Below are 20,671 nucleotides of genomic sequence, written 5' to 3'. Positions count from 1 at the left end.
CGTAAGATTTGTAATATTTGTAATAAATACTTTGTGTTATTTGTAACATTTGTAATACTTCTCATTACATTTCACTTACAGCAATAGCGAATCTTTGAATGTTTTCATCTTCACAACTATCAATCACTTCTTTCAATCTGTAGTTATCATGTGATTCCCCATCAGTCACAATAACCATTACTTTTTGTACTCCTCTTCGTGCACCATGGGCCTCAGTAAAAGCCTCTTCCCTAAAGGGAGCATAAAGGGTTTATAGAAAGGCAAGGTCAGCATTTAGCACACACAATTTCTGCATTGTCAACCCTAAGCTAAAATACTTTACATTAATGAGGGTGTAGGAAAAGGAAATTAATATTAACCAGGAACAAATACAAACAACAACAATTGGAATTTGCATGACAGTTTACAGCCAAAGAATTTCACAAGCATTCATTTGTTATTCTGTGTATTCATTCGTTGTTCTGTGTAAAGTTATCTATTCAGTCTGTGACAGAAAAAAACAATGCTGAATGGTGAAGAATTCTTTTTCTACCCAAATAAACTCCCAGCATCTTAAAACTGTTTTGTTACCTTAAAAACAAACAAACAAAACCCCACCAATCAACACCCCTCCCCCAAAATCCACATGCTAAAAAAAAATTATTTCCACTCTACAGCAGCACTTCTAGTAGTCAAAGTATTTATTCAGTTACCAGCACCTCTACACATTTACAGCAAAACTGGGTATTGCAGATGTGTCAGTAGTCATCTGCAAGTGAGTGATGGTAGGCTGGGGTGACCCTTTGATTCCACAGATGTAGGTGGGGAAAAGGACACTGACATTCTGGGGAGCTGCTCATGCAGGCTGGGCATGGCTTGGTTCTGCATGTGACCAGGAAAGGAGAGGCTGAGTTAGGGTTCTGGAGAAGACGGAAGGAAGTAAAGCTTCCTCTTTTTAGAGAAATACCACAAAACTCTATCTAATACTGGCTACATGGGTAAAAGCTAAGATCCACCTCTGACAATGGCCTTAAGTAGATGTGTAGGAAGACTGCAAGAACTGAGGAAGCGTTGCTGATACTTCCGTATATACAAGCGTGCAATGGTTTATGGTGCCCAGGGATGTTCTGAACCACATGTGGTTTCTGCATATTTGGTAATCCTCAACTGGTTCTGCTTTCATGAACTTATTCAGACTCCCTCGAGACTCTACTTGTATCTAAGAATTTATCTAACTTATGAAGATGTAACAATTTTGTTAACTTTAACATGGTATCCACAGAGCTTCATTCAGATAATCAAATAGTTCACCAGGAAGATGATGCACATTTTAATTAGATAGTTGTTTGAAAAGGGAGAATGCATTCATTTATTGAATAAAGTTATGTTGCCAAACCAGGAAAAAATGTAGAAGAGAGAAAAGATATGAAAGGTTTAGCAATGCATATCATTACTATATTTGTGTATATCTATGAGGTCCACTCTTAGGTAAACTGTTGTGCCAAAACTGTCTCTGAAGAAACACTTTTCTTGAAATGGACAGCAAACTAATGGCAAATTTTGCCTATTTGAGCAAGTAGTTTCTACTGTTTGCTCAGTAATGATCTCAGTAAGTGAAGAACCAGAACAGCATTGTATGTTTTCAGAATGTCTCTCAATGTCTTCTATTCTAATTGTATTTTGTTTTCTTGTCTTTCAGATCTGATGACCTGGTCATAACCAGGTCTGATGGGCTAGGAGTGGAAATGGATAACTGCTTGCTTCGTTCATATGGGAGTTTGATTTTGCATTTACTGTCTATTCTGAAAGAGTCAGATTCTATTTTTCTCTTAAAAGAAGTAATTCTAAGTAACAATACTGATACAACAGATCCAATACAGGCATTGGGTCTGTATTGGGAATGATATTACTCGACTCTTTGCCGGTGACATGGACAGTGGGATTGAGTGCACCCTCAGCAAGTTTGCTGATAACACCAAGCTGTGTGGTGTGACTGACAAACTGGAGGGAGGGGATGCCATGCAGAGGGACCTCAACAGGCTTGAGAGGTGGGCCAGTGAGAACCTCATGAAGTTCAACAAGGCCAAGTGCAAGGTCCTGCATCTGGTTTGTAGCAATCCCAAACATGAATACAGGCTGGGCAATGAATGGATTATAAACAGCCTGGCAGAGAAGGACTTGGGAGTACTGGTGGAAAAAAAGTGAATGTGAGCCGGCAGTATGCACTTGCAGCTGAGAAAGTCAACTGTATCCTGGGCTGCACCAAGAGCAGTAAGGATAGAAGGTTGAGCAAAGTGATTCACCCCCACTTCATTCTCATGAGACCTCATGTAGAGCACTGTGTTCAGCTTTGGGGCCCCCCAACAGAAGAAGGACATGGAGCTGTTGGAGCAAGTCCAGAGGAGGGCCATGAGTATGATTAAAGCGCTGAAGCACTTCTCCTATGAAGTCAGTCTGAGAGAGTTGGAATTGTATAGCCCAGAGAACAAATGTATTTGGAAAAATTTACAGTGGCCTTCCAGTACCTAAAGGAGGTCTACAAGAAAGATGGGGATGTGAATGTAGTACCAGGACAAGGAGTAATGGCTTTAAACTAAAAGAGGACTGATTTAGGTTAGATACATGGAAGAAATTCTTCACTGTGAGGGTGATGAGGCACTGGAACAGGCTGCCCAGAGAAGTTGTCAATGCCCTGTCCCTGGAATTGTTTAAGGCAAGGTTGGACGGAGCTTTGAGCAATATGGTCTGGTGGTAAGTTATTGCAGGTGGACAAGCTATTGCAGGTGATTGGAACTAGATGATCCTTAAGGTTCCTTCAAACCCAAACCACTCATTATTCTGATTTGATTCATTGATTCTTTGATTTTTAATTTCCCAATGCAGCAGAAGCTTCAAAAACTCAGATATGAAATTTCTATAATAAATGTGGACTCAAATCGCATAATAATCTCAACCTCAGAAGAAAGATGAATTAACACTAAAAAATTCTACTTTTTCCTGTTTCCTTTGAAAAACAGAATCTCCTTGACACCTCTGCCTAAACAGTTCCTACATGCTTTGTGTGGGTATCAAAGACTTTAAATCTACTTTTCTTAGGACTACAGCCTTGTTCCACATCTTTTTTCTTTCCCCATTTCCTCCTTTCAAGAGACAGATGCCTTTGCAGTGTGCCATGCACAACTGCTATAGAAATTGGATGGAGTATCTTTATCCAAACTCTTCCTAAATCTCATTCATCTAGCTAAAATGATGTCAGATGTCAGTCACATCATATTTTTGATTTATAAAATCAGAACTATTACATTAGCTGTTAATATTTGTTTCTGCCTTATCTAGGACAATATTTTGAGAACATACCTTGCTGTATCTATTCCAAGGGCTGTCATAGTTTGTGTGCCACCTCTCTGGCGTATTCTTAGGGCTGCAGCCATCACTTCTTCTGTTGTTGAGTAAGTATTCAGGTAAAATTCGTGGACTACAGTCTGTCCATACTGAACAATTCCAACCTGAAACACACCATTCATAATAAAAACCAACCACTGTTAAAGAAAGAAACTGTTTCTCTTGCAGTGATGTAAATTCCCATCTGTACCTAAACCCAGGAAAAAACTGAACACTGCCTTTCCCCCAAATATGAAATACCTACTAGCTTTTGAGCAAGACTGTTTAGAAAATGGTTAATTTCAGTGAAATGTCTTGAAGTTTTTAAGTCATTTTTATAAAATACTGGAATAAGTGAAAAGCAGGTTCAACTCTTAGCTTTTCCTGACTTGAGGTAATCTGAGCTGCAGCTCTGCTCTACTCTTGGCCAAGGCAGACCGATACCCTAACCATCAGTCATAACTTTTCAAAAAAGATTTCCTTAAAGCATAAGAAACTGTGTTTCACAACTGTTATTTTTATCCAAATACAGTGCTCCTAAAACCAGTAGACTATTTACCCTAGAAACAACCCTGCATAACAACGCTGCATTGACAAATTCAGGCTCCTGGGGCATGAGGAAGACCTAAGTACCTATATATTGATAAAAACAGTCGGGGAGTCCAGGACATGACCATTCTCCAGCAGGAGGTAGGCCAGAGTAATACCTCTGACCAGTGCCTGAGGGGACAACAAAAAATTATGGCTCCTGGAATGTTTGGATGATGGAAAGACTCAAGATGACCTCACACAGGCAATTCTTTGTTTGAAAAATCAACACATGGGATTGAAACCAAACCACAAATGCCTGGGGGAACCTGCTGCAAAAACAAAATGCAAAATGAAAAGAAGATGAGCAATATTCTTAAATACTAATTAATTTCTCTCATTCATTTCTGTCACTTTTAATGTTCTGGCAGGTACTCAACAGCATTTACTGGGAAGAATCCACACAATGTTCCATTAGCATATTTCAATTTTATGTTACACATAGCAATTTATAGGTGTTATTTAGGATAATGCAGTGTTACATGGCATATTTATGCCTCACTCATCTATTATTAAAAGCACTCTAGCATTTAGGTTCTGAGGATCAATAAGATCTCTGGGATGTTTATGCCATCGTATTATTTTAGAGGTGGCTTAGTACATACTTTGCAATTGTTTTATAGGTGCTTTTTGAGGTATTTTCATCGCCTGTCAGATTATGCACAATGTTTGTTTGCTGGCATTCATTTAAATACGTTACTTATATTTAAACCAAAAGGGTGACTTGTAGCAGAAGAGTATACTTGGACAAATATTTGAACTAAACATTGATATCACGATTACTATGAAGAGCTAGCAACATAAGATTATGGGACAATGCCCATCTCTCTGAAGGTGTTCAAGGCCAGGCTGGATGGGGCTTTGGGCCACCTCGTCTGGTGGGAGGTGTCCCTGCCCATGTCAGGGTTGCTGGAAATGGGTGATCTTTAAGGTCCCTTCCAACCCAAACCATTCTGTGATTCTATGATCGTGTGATTCTACAAAAATAAGTATAATAGTATGTGGTTAGAAAATCTATACCACTTAATTTCAGTAACCTTTTGAAAATACAATCAAATCTGGAAGAATCTATGTAGTTTCAAAGTTAGGACGGTATTTTAATTCTCTCTCAGAAGCATGCTCTCCTCCACCAAGAGCAGCCAGAGGTTGCACCTTCTCCTGGACAGCAGGGCATTAATTTGGGGCTGGGATTACACCACAGGATGGGGCATGCACTGTATTACATACAACTCACAGCAACCTCGTGGCTCCAGCAGTATCCAACACTGAAGATGAAATTTTTAACCCTTTCCCTCCAAGGCAAATATTTTGTGGCATTTATCTGTGAGAGATACACTCTGAGGGAACATGCTGTGATGTTCCTGCTCTGTAGAAAATACTGTTAAATTCATGACAGTTTTCTCTCTTCTCTCCCACTTTTTGTGGTAGCAGCTAAATATTTATTTCTAATTATTATTTTGTTATCTGACACTTTCATACAACATAATCTGAAGAAGATGGTGCTCATCATTTAAAAAGCTTGTTGCTAACTGTTGAAAAATGACAGGTCTTCATCATGCTCAGTCTTTTGGAGCTGAAGAAGAGTGCCACAACTATTCCACGACCACACACAAGAATCAAAAGCAGAGACTTTGTATGTCAATGAGCTTGCCTCTGTGGGTTCACAGACTCCAGTTTTGAGGATTTTATTGGCACCAAGGTTTGAATCAGCCATTGACTGCTGCCAGGATCAGGGTAATAAAGCCCATCTTTAGCTATTATAGAGACCCACCTTGGTGTTGTCTTCTTTCTTAAAAAGGACTACAAGCTGAGACACTGAATTGTCTCATTTCCTGTTTGAAAGGAAACACTGTCCATGATCACAGCAAGTAAACATTTTGAGCATTTCCTTCTCAGGAAGTGAATAGGAAGAACATCTGAGTCTGGAAAACTGCACTGTGCAGCATAGCTTGTAAATCAGGAAGGAAAGGGGGCATGTGGTTATCTTTTGGGATACAATTGTTCTGTGGGACCCTTCCTTAGCACTAGCTTTGAAAACACTGGTCATCATGTTCTACGTATTTCATGGCATCAATGGTAAGCCACACCTCACAAAGGGTAATAAAACTTCCCCAACCCGCAAAGCAGTATGTCCCAGTCTTCTGCTAAATCATAAATTCAAGTTCACCTTTTAAAATTAGAATTGTATGCTGTCAAGCATATAATTAATATATAGCCATGAAGGTATGAGATTTTGCAGCTTATTAATCTAATAGATAACTATAAATGACACACCTATGTGGAGCAAATATACCATTTATGAGACAATAAACATGTTCCAACTGCTGAACTTCAGCAAGACCCTAAGACTGGCTTATAGGTGGTGTATGTTTTGACTTGCTTGTTTAATTTCAATCTGGAAAATGCAGTAGTATTAAATAGAAAAACATAGTTTTGCTCTGCTCCAGCAAACCCAACATTTTTCCCAGCATTACTGACCATAATCTATTGAACATCTTTGTAATTCCTCAATTAATGTTCCCTTCCCTAGCATACCATGGATTTTATAATACACAAGGGAATAATTCTTTAATTGTCTCCAGTTCCTGTGAAAAAAAGTGTTGTAAGAGAGAACAGGCAAATGAAAGATTGTTCTACTTTGGGACAAAACATTTCAGAGGGCAATTACTTACAGTTTCTTCTATTAATGAACACAGCCACTTATTTGGAAAGCACAATCTGGCTTTCCCTATCAATTATTAAATTATTCTGTATGTTTAAAAAATAAAAATAAATGGAAAACCATGCAGCACACAGCAAGGACATGCTGGGATTTACACCACTGGTTTGTATAGGAAAGTAAAACCAAAACCATTTCTGATTTAAGTCATATTTAAGGTAAAAGAAAATGCCTTAGGAAGGCATCTTTGAACAATACTTTTATCATATGGAGAACTTGCTAAAGATTTCAAAATCAAACCAAAGTTGAATTAATTTTTCTACGTTTTGTTTGGTCTATCACACTCACAAAGACTCAGACAGAAATTACTTTTAAAGCACTGTAAGTATCTTTCTTCATCTTGATTTTTTTTTATACCTCTAAAACACTTCCATTCTTCTAGAGATAAAACTGATAATAAGATATGACATGGGATGATTTATTAGTTCACTGATACAGTCCCTTTGGAAATATAATAAGGTACAGGCCAAACACCTATAGCTGATTATGTCATATATCATCATAGAAATAAAACATCTGAAAATTTCTGAGTGCCATTACAACAGAGCTTTAAAGTTGGAATTGAGCATGCTAATGCATTCTGCTCTCTCTTTTGATATTCTTCTACCACAGAAAGTTGTTCACATATAAACAATTAAAAAGCACACTCTCATATTAAACAGACAATTATCTCTACAGAATTTAAAAGAAAAAAAAAAAAAAAAGCAAAACCTTCCTTTGCAGTTGCATTAAAATGTGCAATAAGGAAGGCAGAAATATTTTCTTCCTTGTATTATTTTTTCTCATCTCATTCATCTTCCATTTCTACTTCTCTATTGTCACTTTCCCCATACATCTTTTATCCCCAACTTCAGGATATGCAGCTTAACCATCAATATGACATTGTTTTTCAGAGAATGGGACAAAATGAAGGAAGTATTTCTGAAAAATATTATACTAAACTTTGGTTATTTGCATCTGAATCTTCTGGCTTTCACTTTATATGCCAAGCAGGGGAAATGGAAGAATTTCTCTTCTTTCTTGCCACAACTCTAATGACCATTTTTCATGGATGGGGTAAACAAGAGTGGAGAATAATTCTCCTAAGCCTCTAATGAAAACATGGTTCTGAACAAGTCACACCCAAACGGCTAAGGAGCTATTCTGTAATCACCTCATTCCTTTCCCATGCAAGAGGAAAACAATCTGACGTCAGTGAAAGTACACTGATTTCAGTGAAAGTACACTGATTTCAATGCGCTCAAAAATGATGAGAAAATTAAAATGGAAAAAAAATGGTTCAAACGGACAGAAAGTAAACAATTGTTCTTTTATTCTGTGTAGGAACGGGAGGGGGAAGAAACCTGCCTGCTCTGTTGTTTCTCCTCATCCCGACAGCATGGGTGTAAGAAACACAAACTTTTTACTACCTGTGGCTATTCCTGGGTTCACAGGAAGGGAGACGGGAGGAAAGGAAAAGGCTGGAATACCCTTTCTGGGAGGTAGAGGAAGTGTAATCAGTCCCAAGAAATTTCCATTTAGATTTGCCCTCCATCTCCAGTTTTTCATTCTTTCTCTCCCTTTTCCAATTCTTATCTCCCTTTCAAATGTTTCTGCTCTTTAGCAACCACATGCCAAAGCTGACATTCTTGAGTGAATAAGTATATGTGTTAGAAGAAGAAGGGTAGTTATGCCAAATAAATGAAAGAACAAATTTTGTAGGTGGAGATGGCTGGCTGTTGGAGTGCAGGCAAGCAAGAGGACTTCTTGTGCAGGAGAAGGCAGGAATCTAAAACCATGCATAAGAGAGGTGTGGCAATATAAAAAAAAAATTGAGAATTTCTTTGGGAGGAGTACAGGTGAGGGTGCTGCGTAGTTGATTGCCCTGTGTACTATTCCTGTGAAACACTTCGGGCATAAGGCAGTAATGATTTCCTTGCAGCCATTGCCCTGTACTAGGAAGTTTAGCTTTAAATATTTTCTCAAGGTGCCATGTATGTTTGTGCCATGTACGTATCACCACCATAGGGGCAAGGAAGATTTTTTCCCCTTTCTATTAAATTTAACAAGGTATTTTTCTCTCTTCCACACAATATCTGGAAAAGCAGGGTTTTTAAAATAAAAGGACGCAATTTTAAAGTTGACAGTTTATAAGCAATAATTTTACCAGACAGTGTTCAGTACAGCCAACAGGAAAGTTAACCCTATCAGCTTGGGAAATGATGGGGATACTCTCTGCAGACAGATATACCCCTTTATGGGACATACTCACTCTCTCCTTTGTGTAGGTAGTCTGAGGAGTTTTAGGCATGAGCTAAGGATTAGGAAATAACCTGAAGTAGGCAAAAACCTGTAGCATTGGCCTGCAGCCCACCAAATATTATACAGGATCCTAGAAAATCCTTGATTTTGGGAGGAGGGAGAAGTGAAAGGAAATTTCTTTTGTTGTTAACATAGCTTTCTGTGTTAAAATGTATTCATGTGTATGTGTTTGCCCCTTCCCTGTGCTCTGCTCAAATTGCTATTTACGTTCTCTGTTCAGTGGACTCTGAAACATGTTAGGTCCTTAGCTGGGGAATCTGTTGTAGCTCCATTAATTCTGATGATTTATTTCACTGATTTATAGCAGCTGGGAATTTGGCCCTCTCCATTTATTATATAGCTTTTGCCATTAATAACATGCAGCTTAACAGCCACTCATTAATTATGATTTCAAATGTTTTAAAGCCATATGCTTAGTGCTCCAAGGTGCAAAATTTTGAACACTGCTCCAAAAGTCTTGTAATGAGACGCTCTCAACCATATATGTCTGCCTTAGAGGAGCAGAAATGTCCTTCGTGCACACAAGAAGTGTTTGTGGAAGGAAGGTGGGAAAGGACAATATTCAAACTGCCTCACTTAACATGCCTACCTTTTGTCTCTTGGTTAGAAACTCAGTCTCTCCAGGTTGCCAGAAGAGTGAGGGGAGGGAGAGATGCCCTTACAGCACTACATGCCCTTACAGCACTACATACAGCACTACTCCACTTCCATTAGTTCTTATAATTGAAGGGCTCCATAGATGACGCTCTTATTCCATTTCTTAGACTTTTATTCCCCACCCCCCAACCCCCCCCAAAATTAAACAACAATAAAATGTTGTAAAAAAAAAATCACCTGTGTTTGCTGAGGACCTATATCCATGTTTTTCAGAAGACTATTTAGGAAGGCTGTGACGCTTTCCCATGGATAAATGCTGTTGGACCCATCAAGGACTATGACGATGTCCAACTGGGTTTTACACTCTGCAACACAAATGGCCACATAAGAATTGATACAAACAAGGATCATATATATATTTGCAGTTCTAGTAACTTTTGTGATTAGTAATAAAGGCATATCTCTCTATAGTGGGGCTGCACGTTTGATGCAGACTGTCATTCAACATCTTTTCCATGGTACTTTATGTGGTTTGGTATTCGCTCGATTAGCAAGGCACTTTCTTGTACGTAGAAATTTAAGAATGGCATCAGATCACATAACTGAAGTATTTACCAATGACCTCTGTCTTCTTTGATATCTACCCATTCCTCTTTCATTTTCCAAATGACCAGACCTTTAAGATTTTTATACTACGAAATTGGATTTGTATTAGGTCTTAACAACATGCTGTCATTACTTAAAAAGAGTCTTTTGGCCTTAAGTAAAAAACATAAGCAACTATTTTTAGCAATTGTGTTTGGATGTCAAATAGCCCTGTAATGATTGTTTATACTGAGATAAACTCTAAAATTAGCAAGAATTTAGGTTATATACTGACAATGAAAACATTTACTTAACTTGGTAATGCTGGTAACTAAGGAAAGCAGTTCATACTTTTTGGTATGCCTCTGTGTATACATTCATCTTGTTTGGCACCTTGTATTTTCAGACACACGAGAGAATTCCTGTGGTATGCATACCTTGCACAGATGGCGCAATAGCTCCCACAGTTTCAAAAGTGGAGCTGACGTTGGAGCAAACTCCAGTTGTGTAATGCAAACGCCCACACTTATAAGCATAGAGTGGTCCACATGCCTTAAAAAAATGAAAAAGGTTGAAATGTTTGGTGTGTTACCTAAGGAAAATACAGAGTTCTTTTAAAATTGTCAAAAAGTCCTTTCTTACCAGAAAGCCGCCCTTTGGGTTAGTCACTAAGGTTGTTCCAAGAGTCATGTTTTCTTTTACTTCCATGACGTTAGGAACTGAAGTAGAAGCTACAAATAGATTGAAATGTTAAGTATTTGGGAATGTGAAAACAAAATGTTAAAGTATATATAAGCTAGCAGAGAGCTTCCAACTTCTAAAATAAAACACAGACTGACACTGGTTCCATCAAATATTTTAGCACCCTTGATCCTCCTCCTTCAATTGCAATGAACAAGAAAAAATTCTGAGACTGGCTTTTATCCCAGAAAATTTGTCTGGGTTGCTGTCTCAAATAGTGTCTTGAACTGGGAAAAAAGGTAAAAATAACAGTACAATGAAAGCAAGAGATTACTGTTCACACAGTTTTGTTAATTAGAAGACAAATACTCATTTTTTACTCTTTCCTGTTATAAATGAATTACAGCTGTTATGTTTGCTATGTTTTTGTTACATTATTGATATTCAGGTTTTCAAGGAAGGTGATTTAAGAAAAAACATGGTGACTGGTGTATTTAGTGGAATTCGTATTAACAGTCTCTTCTTGTCTACATTGAGTCTCTCTTGACAAAAGCAAAAGCAAAAAAAAAAAAAAAGAATGAATTTTAAACACCTTATTAAGGTGCTTCAGCCTTGCTTTGACGACTTAGGTGCTTGTTAAAAGCATTAGGAAGGCTCTTACTGGCTTCCAAGAGCTTTGGAAAAGGTAGCCCACAAATCTACACTCCTCAGCCTTTCTGCCAGGACTAGTAACCACAATCAACCAGTATCAGTCATAATAATGCTTTGATAACACAGCTAAATGCCTATTCTGGAGTATCAGTGTGTTTTCCAAAGACCAATGAGAGATAAAATAAAATTATTTTTGATGTTACAAATACAACCTCCTTCATGCTTAGTTCTGGAGTCCTAAGTAAATTTTCCGTACAAAACCAATCCTAACACATATTTATTAACTAAAAATCTCTTTAAGATTTGACCTCTACTTGAGGTCAATAGAGCTGCAACCCCCGCATGACAGCTCTATTTTCTTTCATACCTGGTAAATTCAGTTTTATGCAGGGTGACTGGTTGTCCTTTCCTACAGGGCATTTGTATACATCTCCTGTTCGTTTCTCAGGCTGGCCAACTAATGGAGAACCAATAAGTACCCTGCAAATGAAATGTTATCTGAAATTTCTTCTTTCAAGAAAGGCTTGAAAGTCAGCAAATAAAACTTAAATACAGAACACAGATACAGCACATTCTGCACAAACAGTAGAGGATGGAGAGCAAGAAAAGTATCTATTATGCTTTTTCAGACTCAATAAAAAGCAGCTATTCTGTCTCCCCTGTAATAAACAATATGGAAAGGAAATATATCTATGTACCAAATTATACAATAGACATTACAAAACATTACAAAAAAAATCCACTGAAAAATATAAGCAGCATTGGTTGGTGGATGAAACGTATTATAAGTAGTACAGAAAGACATATCCTTTTTATTTATATCACCTTGCTCTTTACTATATTTTAGAAAAAAAAGTATTTTAAATGCTAAGGAGGGAGAGGCTCACAGGCACCAAGTAGAATAATTCAGTTTTAAATAATGTGAGCCAGCATTTTATGATACATTTTTATCCTTAGCAATTAAAAAAAGAAAGAAAGAACGAACAAAAAAGGTATGTCCAGAAAATCTCTATTCTGATACAATATTTTGTAAGCATAACAAATTAGCATTCACTCCTAAATCCATTTTCAGCAGAAAATGCTGTTAAGAGATAGACACTGTTTTTGTTTTCACATCCTTATTAGTGACACTAAACAGCCCAGCACCTCCCAGCAAGTAACTGACTCCATTAAATGTGCAAGGAAGAACTCAAATTAAATTAGAATTCACAGCACACACTGAAAATAGAAATCCTATCATTAGAAGTAATAGTTCAGTTAAGATTTGCTTGTGGACACTTAGATGATTGTGAGGCGTTATTGAGAAAACTATTTCTAGCTTTAATCATAAATTAATGAGTCCAGGCAGAAGATACTTGGATAGAATGACATATTAGGTAAGATGTAGCCTACAGATAAAAAGAGCCAGAAAGAAGAATTTAAATGCAGTACACCATCCAGTTTCTAAACAAACATACTGAAACAGCTCATTGTGATCCAGTATTTTTTTTATTTATTAATAATTTCTAAAGCAAAATAAAATGGTCCAAGTACATACTGGATCTGACTGATCTTTCAAGCTACACTCTGTAATGCATTCTGAACACCACGACTTAGAAGCATGCACCACAACCTATTATATGCATCCTTGACTTCTGTTTAACCACAAAGAAGCTGAGTGTGCTTGACATTCCAGAGGAGGTGATCAGTACTTAGCAGGATTATGCCCACATGCTGTTCTTTACCCAGAAAAAAAGAAGATCCTCATGAACTGAGATAAGTGGTTTGAAAGACTACCCTGTCTGTTTGCCAAGAGGATTTTTTGTTTTTATTTTTTTATTTTTGGGGACTCTCTTTGAGAACAACTTTAGCCAGATTTACAAGACATCTGTTGCTGAAAATCTGTCTGTGTTATCAAGGTAGTGTTATAGCTCTTGACAAAACACCACAAAGATTTATATATTTAAAATACCATTATGTAGATTTCCTGCTCTGTATGTTATGCTGAAGGAAACTTGGAAACTTGAAAATTTAGCAGTGGCTCTGGAGTTTTATTTCAGAGATGTTCAGACATAGCATGCTGGTTTAAATTCCTGTCTTGCTTCAGCCACTGAAAGATAACATTTTTTGCACTTAACATTAACATTTGCTTATAACATTTTTTGCACTTGAAAGGCTTCAGGGCATATACAGCAATATAGCTTACTCTACAAAATCTGAGCTCCTAGAATGGATACCATTTCTGGAAGGTCTAGGTTAGTTCAACAAAGGTCACTATTATCCTTTCATCACCCCCGTGCAGAAGTGTACATCCTGCAACCTGGACAGTCGAGAACTAGCATTTGCAAAATCAGGTTCTGCTATTTCATTTTAGTAAACATTCCCTGTGTCTAATAGAGAACAGAGTGCTGCAGTGGTGGACAGACTCTCAGAATCGAGCAGGTCTGGTGCTGGCAGAGAGGATCCACTCAGGCACTGCACAGAGCAGTGTGACCTGGCTGCCAAGTGGCCACATGCCCTTTGTTCCAGACTGCTAGGAGTCATCTCTGGGGCTTATCATGAATGTCAGATTACTGGTGAAGTTCTTGGAAAACCAGAAAAATCAGGAAACAACAATACAGACCTCAGGTTTCCCAATCCTTTTACCATTCAATTGCTATTTCAGTCCACCAGCCAGAGATTCACCCATGATGTTCATTCTTATGCATAAGCTGCTTATCAAAAGACTGAGAGGCAATGATATTAGTAAGCACATCAAAATGCAATTAATAATTCAGTAGAAAAAAAAAAAAAAAAAGCCAAAAAAAAACACAAGGAAATAGCAGGTTAAGAAGGTGGCTCCAAATCCCAAATACAAATATATGTCAACTGCAAGACACAATTAGACCTTCAAAAGAGAAGAGGGAGAACAGTATTATTAAATACTATCTTTCCACCAGTCCCACCAAAAACTCAGTTCTGGCAACCAGTGACAGAAAATTTTAGAAAAAAAAACAGGTTATTAAAACAGGAGCAATTTCGCTGGTGATATATTCATAGAAGGAAAAGATGAATCATGACTAAACATGACTACCATGATTTTTTTTTTGTGAAACAGAAAAAAGGCATACATAAAGCTGCCTTAGCTCCAGCAAACAGTTAATCTACCCACTTCGTGAACTCATTTATTTCTTTGAGGAAACTGATGTAGATGTAAATTTGAATCTTTGTCTCCCAGTGTTTGGAGATTTCTTTAGGACTGTTCATCAATTTAAGAAATACAAATAAGCCTGACAGAAAACTGACCCTTAGTTATGGGGTATACTTAGAAAAAACAGTATAGAACCCGTCACTGAATATATGGTAATTTGCAGCTTAGACAAGAAAAGCAGCTTACCATTTTCCTTCCTCATTTTCATACTGTTGAACTGTGTACCCAAACATGTCTTCCAGAGGCCCACTGAAGGTCAATGAATTTTTCACATCAACATTGGAAGAGACAACGAGATGAAGGAGAGCTTTAAAAGAAAACAAAACAATAACAGCAAAAAAAACATGTAGCAACATGCATGAAAACACAAACTTTTCAGAAATCAAAGTTAAGTTACAACTTACTGAGGGTTTAAGACAGGGATTGAAAGTGGTATTTTGAATGTATTTATATTTTTCAAATTTATATTTGAATATATTTACCATAGCTTTACCAAGATTTAAAATCACACATACATATGCGTCTATATTCACAGACTGATTTCTATAGCCAAAACTTAGATGTTAATTTTAAAAGTCAAAATTATTGAATTACTGGTCAACATCACTACTTATATATTAAATAAGGCTTTTTATCTTTTCTTTATTCTTCATTTCAAGCAGCAATCTCTTCCATTCTTGTCCTGTAGAAGTCACTTTCATAAACAACCACTGATTTACATCTGCAGGGCTGTCTATTTAATACAGAACCAAAACTTCGATGAATTTGTAGAACATCAGAACTAGTTAAAAACAATTATATACATCTTAAATTTTCATTTCAAAGAAGCATTTCATGATCATTTACTGACATTTAACAGTTACATAAAAGTATCCATACTTTGACGTACTTGCTTCATATCAAAGCATTCAAATGATGTCTAGGCAGTCACTAAAATACTCCTGTGTTATTCACCATTGAGATGACATTCTCATAGCTGGTTACTATAATTAAGCTCCCAAATGGTCAGTGTTAATCTGTCCCTCTCAGCATCACATTTCCTGCTTAATTCAGTAAAATCATCACAAAAAGACTGTCACAAAAAGACTATTTATCGCTGAGTAGGTATTTCCGGTTTCACTGGACAGCAGAAAAAGGAAAAGTTTTTTTTGTGTTATGTCAGTTTTTCTTCCGCCAGTCAGAGTCAGGAAATAAAAAGAAGTGGACACATTAAAATGGAGTTTACTTTTACTCTTCAGCAAAAATTCATTACAAGCAATGAGAAAAAAATCATGGGAAAAGCATTTCGCAGAAAAGTACGCATTCTTATGCAATTTTGCAACTACCACAACTACTAATGCAACGACATGCATGCTTTGTCTTAACTACTGATATTTACTTTTAAATAATGCTACTATGTCTCTTCATGTGCAATAGAGGTTTGTCTCTTTCTTTTCTCTTTGGGTCATCAAAGAATAATCAAAGTCAACAAAATTACAAAATTAAAAAAAAATCTGTAAAATTATCATTGGCTCAAATCTTTAACTTAATTTTCAGAGTAAACATAATAGCTTATTTATTTTTATAAATAAATAAATTTATTATTAATATTTTTATTACTATTTTCATTATTTTTTATATGAATATCATACATATGGTATTCAGGCCATCATTTAGACTCCCAATTTACCTCTTAGTCAATTAAACTGTTCTGACGAGTTTGTCTGCTAGTGTCTAAGTAGGTTAGCCAAAGAAAGGTAATTGCGAAGTCCACCCATAACAACTCACCTCTTCAAGACCTCTAGAAGTCTGTTCACTTTAACCCCTGAATGAGGTGGGCATAACATCCTTCTAGAAGTCTCTTAACCCTTGCTTACCACAGAAAACATAATTTGATTTTAAAGGGCACAGATTCCAGTTCATCTCTTCAAATTTACTTTCTTCTAAGGTTATTGAAGGTTATGTGTTCTGTACAACTCCATCACACATCACAGAACCATGTAATCATTAGGGTTGGAAAATACCTCCAAGATCATCTGGTTCCCCTGCCATTCCCATTCCCCTGCCACCAGTATCACCCACTAAACCGTGTCCCTTCCTTGTACGCCCTCAGGGATGGTGACTCCTCCATCTCTCAGGGCAACCTGTTCTAACGACTGACTACTCCTTCTGAGAAGCAATGTCTCTTAATTTCCTACCTAAACCTCCCCTGGTGCAACTTGAGGTCGTTCCCTCTTGTACTATCACTAGTTATCTGCATCCTTTCAGGATGTTGTAGAGAGCAATAAGATCAATAACAACCCCAGTTCCCTCAGCTGCTCCCCATAGGACTTGTGTTCTAGACCCTTCACCAGCTTCATAGCCCTGCCATATCAATGATACCCTTCACATCATTCCATCCTCTGCTGAAAGAGAAGTTTCTTCACAGTACAGCATCGGCAACTGTTGTGAATTTTACAGTGTGTTCATGGTGCTAAATGGGCTTGAAAATTTCTGACTCTATTACACAACACACTCAATCCCTATAGTTTTAAAGAGTACACTTCCAATCCTCATTATAACAGAAAGTTTGAAAATGTGCAATGTTAAAACACGCAAACTAGAAGACAAATAGAAAATGCCAGCTATTTGCTACTATCACCCAAAAGCCTTCTGATTCTGAGTGAGGTTAATTTAGAACCAGCAATAATAATGGTTCTTGAAAGACAGAGCTAGAAGAATGAAAACAAGCTAGGACTGGTCAGAAATAAAAAGGAGTTGACTTTCCACAATGCAGAGAATAGAGATGGAGACTGTCAACAAAGGGTATTTTGGATGCTAAATATCGTGTATTCAGTGGATAACTGAGTAAGCTAATGGAGGTAGTTAGCTACTGCAGGTTACAAACCATACAGAAAGCACATTGAATTCAGGAAGTCCCCTTTGCTGGAAATATTCTGAAGATGGAAGAATACACAGGAGGAATAACATATATGCTTTCTCATCTATCTTTTGTCTCTGGGTATCATCTTACATTTACTCCTGACAACATGACATTGGACCAAATACTTTATTTGATCCAGTATAGTTATCCTTTTCCTCTCAACTTTCCCTTCAATTCTAGCTTAACATCAGATGCTTTGAAGTTTGATTTTTGTATGCAAATTGTGTGGCTTATTTTCATATGCAGATGTATTACATGACTTCCTGTGGCTTGTATGTGTATCACGAGTTTTTTTGAGTAAAAGTAAGTAAAAGTACTAGGCAATGGAAGATTAACTTATAAATACTTAATAAAGGTATGTTATTACATTTCGAACAGATTGCTTAAAATGAAATCTTACTTTTTCATGTAAAGATTTATTGAAATCTGCAGACGGTAAATGGAAAAGTGGAGTTTACATTGACCCATGTTACACTATCAGTTAACAATAACTCCACTTTTATGACTTTCATGATTTTTTTCACTTTTCAGTATGTTTTATACAAACCAGCAGTTCACATTATTGAAAAAAAAAAAGATGATTGTGACTGAAAATGATACTTTATATCAGTAATAATTTCTAGCTTGTATTCTTCCAGACTTCTGATTTCTGTCTAAGTTGTAAACATTCTCTTCAGGTTCTAGCAAACTGGTGTAGATAGTACTATAAGTATAAAGACTACTGGCAGAAATAGTGAAAAAAAATAAAAGTTACAGAGAAGTTGGAGAGAATTCTTGAAGGGTATAGGGAATAAGTAGAAAAAAATATCTTTTGAGGCATGTAGTATTTGACTACATACTTAATCACAGTTATTGTAGGTAAATTAAACTAAGATTTTGAACTCTTCCATGCTGTGCTAACAGAATGACTAAAAAGACAGATCAAAGTACTGATCAGAAATACAGACTATAAATGTTTATCAGAGGATAAAACTTAAGTTCCAGCTTTTAGTTCTCATTTTATAACAAAGGAACCACTGTAGAAAACTGGGATAATGACTCTCTCACTGCTGTCGTTAACCGCGTAAGAAAACTAGCTGGTGCACATAGCATTTGTATCTGGGCACAGTTCGTACCTGTGCATGAGAAGTTAATACTCAGTCACCAAGACAGCAAGACAAATATTATTGTAATAGATAATTGCAAGCCTCGAGTAGTAGCTCATACTTGTACAGTAGCCACTGATACATTTTTTCCCTTCTGTTTTATTTAACTTGAGTTTTTAACCAAACTTTACCAGAACAACCGAGCAGATGACATTAAACGATGCAAAAAATGCTTAAAATATATTTCCCCAGGACTTGTCTGAGTGCCTATTGCCTGGTCACTCTAATCTTTGCAAACAGAGAACTGCAGAGGGCCCCCATGTTTTTGTAGAATGTCAACATAACCAGAGCTGCAGCACGTTTAACTAGCACCTGGCTCTTGACTGATGAAAAAAAAGATAAATTACCTGCAATAGATGACATAATGGAGACTGACTTAACCATGAGAAGAGAGTACATTCAGTTAGGATATTTTGTCTGTGTATGGTCTGTAGCAAATAACAATTGCATCCTCTATAAACAGTGGCTATTCTTGGAAAGGACAAATTCGTGTGTTACATTTAACATTACACATTGGCTGCACCCTAATTTTCCCCACTAGCATGCGGTCAGAGACACTTAGTCAAACACTTCCTGCTATAGCATTTCAGAAGTCTTTATTAGTTCTTCTGTATTTTGCAAAAAGAGAAAGAAACAAAGCCGGTCTAAGTGCAGTTAGGAAAGAAAAAGTAGAAATGTCTTGTAAAAATATGCACAACTGGAAAACACTGGGAAAGTCTGAAGAAATAATGTTTTCAGGAGAAGAATTCCAGACTGCTTCCATCCTGGATAATTAAAGAAATTTAAGATTAAAATAAAATTAAAATATTGTATTGACTTCTCATATTTAGGAACCTCTTGAAAAGAAAACAACAACGACAAAGTGCTTTATTGTCTTGCAATGTTACTGTAACGGTATTTTAAAGATCTGCAAACAACACAGGAGTGCAATACAGAATACACTGAAAGCTAAGTGACATTAGGAAGGATGTCCTAGCTTATAGAGCAATACCTAACTGCTCTGTTAGAGTATTTTATGCTAATGTTGCAAAAATCCTCTCTCTATTGTACTTTAATAAAACATGAAGAAAGGAGCTTATATGGAAGTATCCAGGGTATCGGTTACTCACTGAGGGGATCAGGACTGGGAGTACTGGCTTGACCTCCCATGACACCTTAATATGAACACAGTAGCATATGGTATCATGCTTTGCACTTAGAAAAACCTTTCACTTGAGAAAATTGATACCACCGAGTGCTGACACATGCAAGTTTGTGCTGCTGCTCTCAGCCAGCTGGAATCAATCTGTCGAATCTGTGTGTGATTCTGTGTGAAATAACACTGGATCTTTTAGCTTCATCAACACAACACCATGTACTCAGGTTTGGGGCTGGTCTGCATCTGGCTAGTAGAAAGAGAATATTAAACATGCATCTGCTTGCAAAGATGTACCCATAAAATACTATTTGTAAAATGGCTCAAGCATAAAGAAGTAGATTCTTTGCTGGCAATTTAGAGGGGAGAATCTTCACATTTTATTTTTACCTCACTTGTGATAATGTCACTGCAGCATTATACACATCTTATGAAAAAGACATTTAGTCACAGACATTTCAAGTAGGAGAAAATATGGCTGCATGGTACAATTGCCATCTGTGACCTTGGAGGCTACAGTGCTTTGGCCTTAATGTAGAAGGCCATGAAGGCCTTCATAGGAGTTTGTGCTGCATTCATTTTTGGCTGACTAACTACCACTGTATTTCACATAAAGCTGCATATTAAAAAAAAAAAAAAAAAAAAAAAAAAAAAAAGGAGGAGGAAAAAGGATTAACTTTTGGAACTTTTTCAGTAGAGCTTAAATCAAGCCTTTCATTCTTCAGGGCTACAAAAGAACCTTTGTATAATTTTGCCTCCAGCTTTTTTTTTTTTTTTTTTCTTTAATCTTTAACCTTTGAAAAAGCGAAAGACTGATTTTCTGGAATAAGCCCATATA

At 36.9% G+C, this 20,671-nt stretch overlaps 1 protein-coding gene across 2 annotated transcripts in view; it reads right to left on the bottom strand.

Annotated features, from left to right (window-relative positions):
* ITGA1 (integrin subunit alpha 1) overlaps window positions 1-20,671 on the bottom strand; it is a 78,329-nt gene that overhangs the window by 35,077 nt on the left and 22,581 nt on the right. For both annotated transcript variants that reach the window (XM_038169843.2, XM_072031702.1), the window contains exons 2-8: window positions 14,838-14,958; window positions 11,850-11,962; window positions 10,793-10,881; window positions 10,588-10,702; window positions 9,803-9,930; window positions 3,337-3,485; window positions 80-230 (exon numbers count right to left, since the gene is read on the bottom strand). In XM_038169843.2, coding sequence (XP_038025771.1) covers window positions 80-230; window positions 3,337-3,485; window positions 9,803-9,930; window positions 10,588-10,702; window positions 10,793-10,881; window positions 11,850-11,962; window positions 14,838-14,958 — 866 coding nt within the window. The remainder of the gene's footprint in view (window positions 1-79; window positions 231-3,336; window positions 3,486-9,802; window positions 9,931-10,587; window positions 10,703-10,792; window positions 10,882-11,849; window positions 11,963-14,837; window positions 14,959-20,671) is intronic.

This window comes from Anas platyrhynchos, chromosome Z, assembly GCF_047663525.1.
Source record: "Anas platyrhynchos isolate ZD024472 breed Pekin duck chromosome Z, IASCAAS_PekinDuck_T2T, whole genome shotgun sequence".
Lineage (NCBI taxonomy): Eukaryota > Metazoa > Chordata > Aves > Anseriformes > Anatidae > Anas > Anas platyrhynchos.
This window is presented reverse-complemented; position numbering and strand designations above follow the sequence as displayed.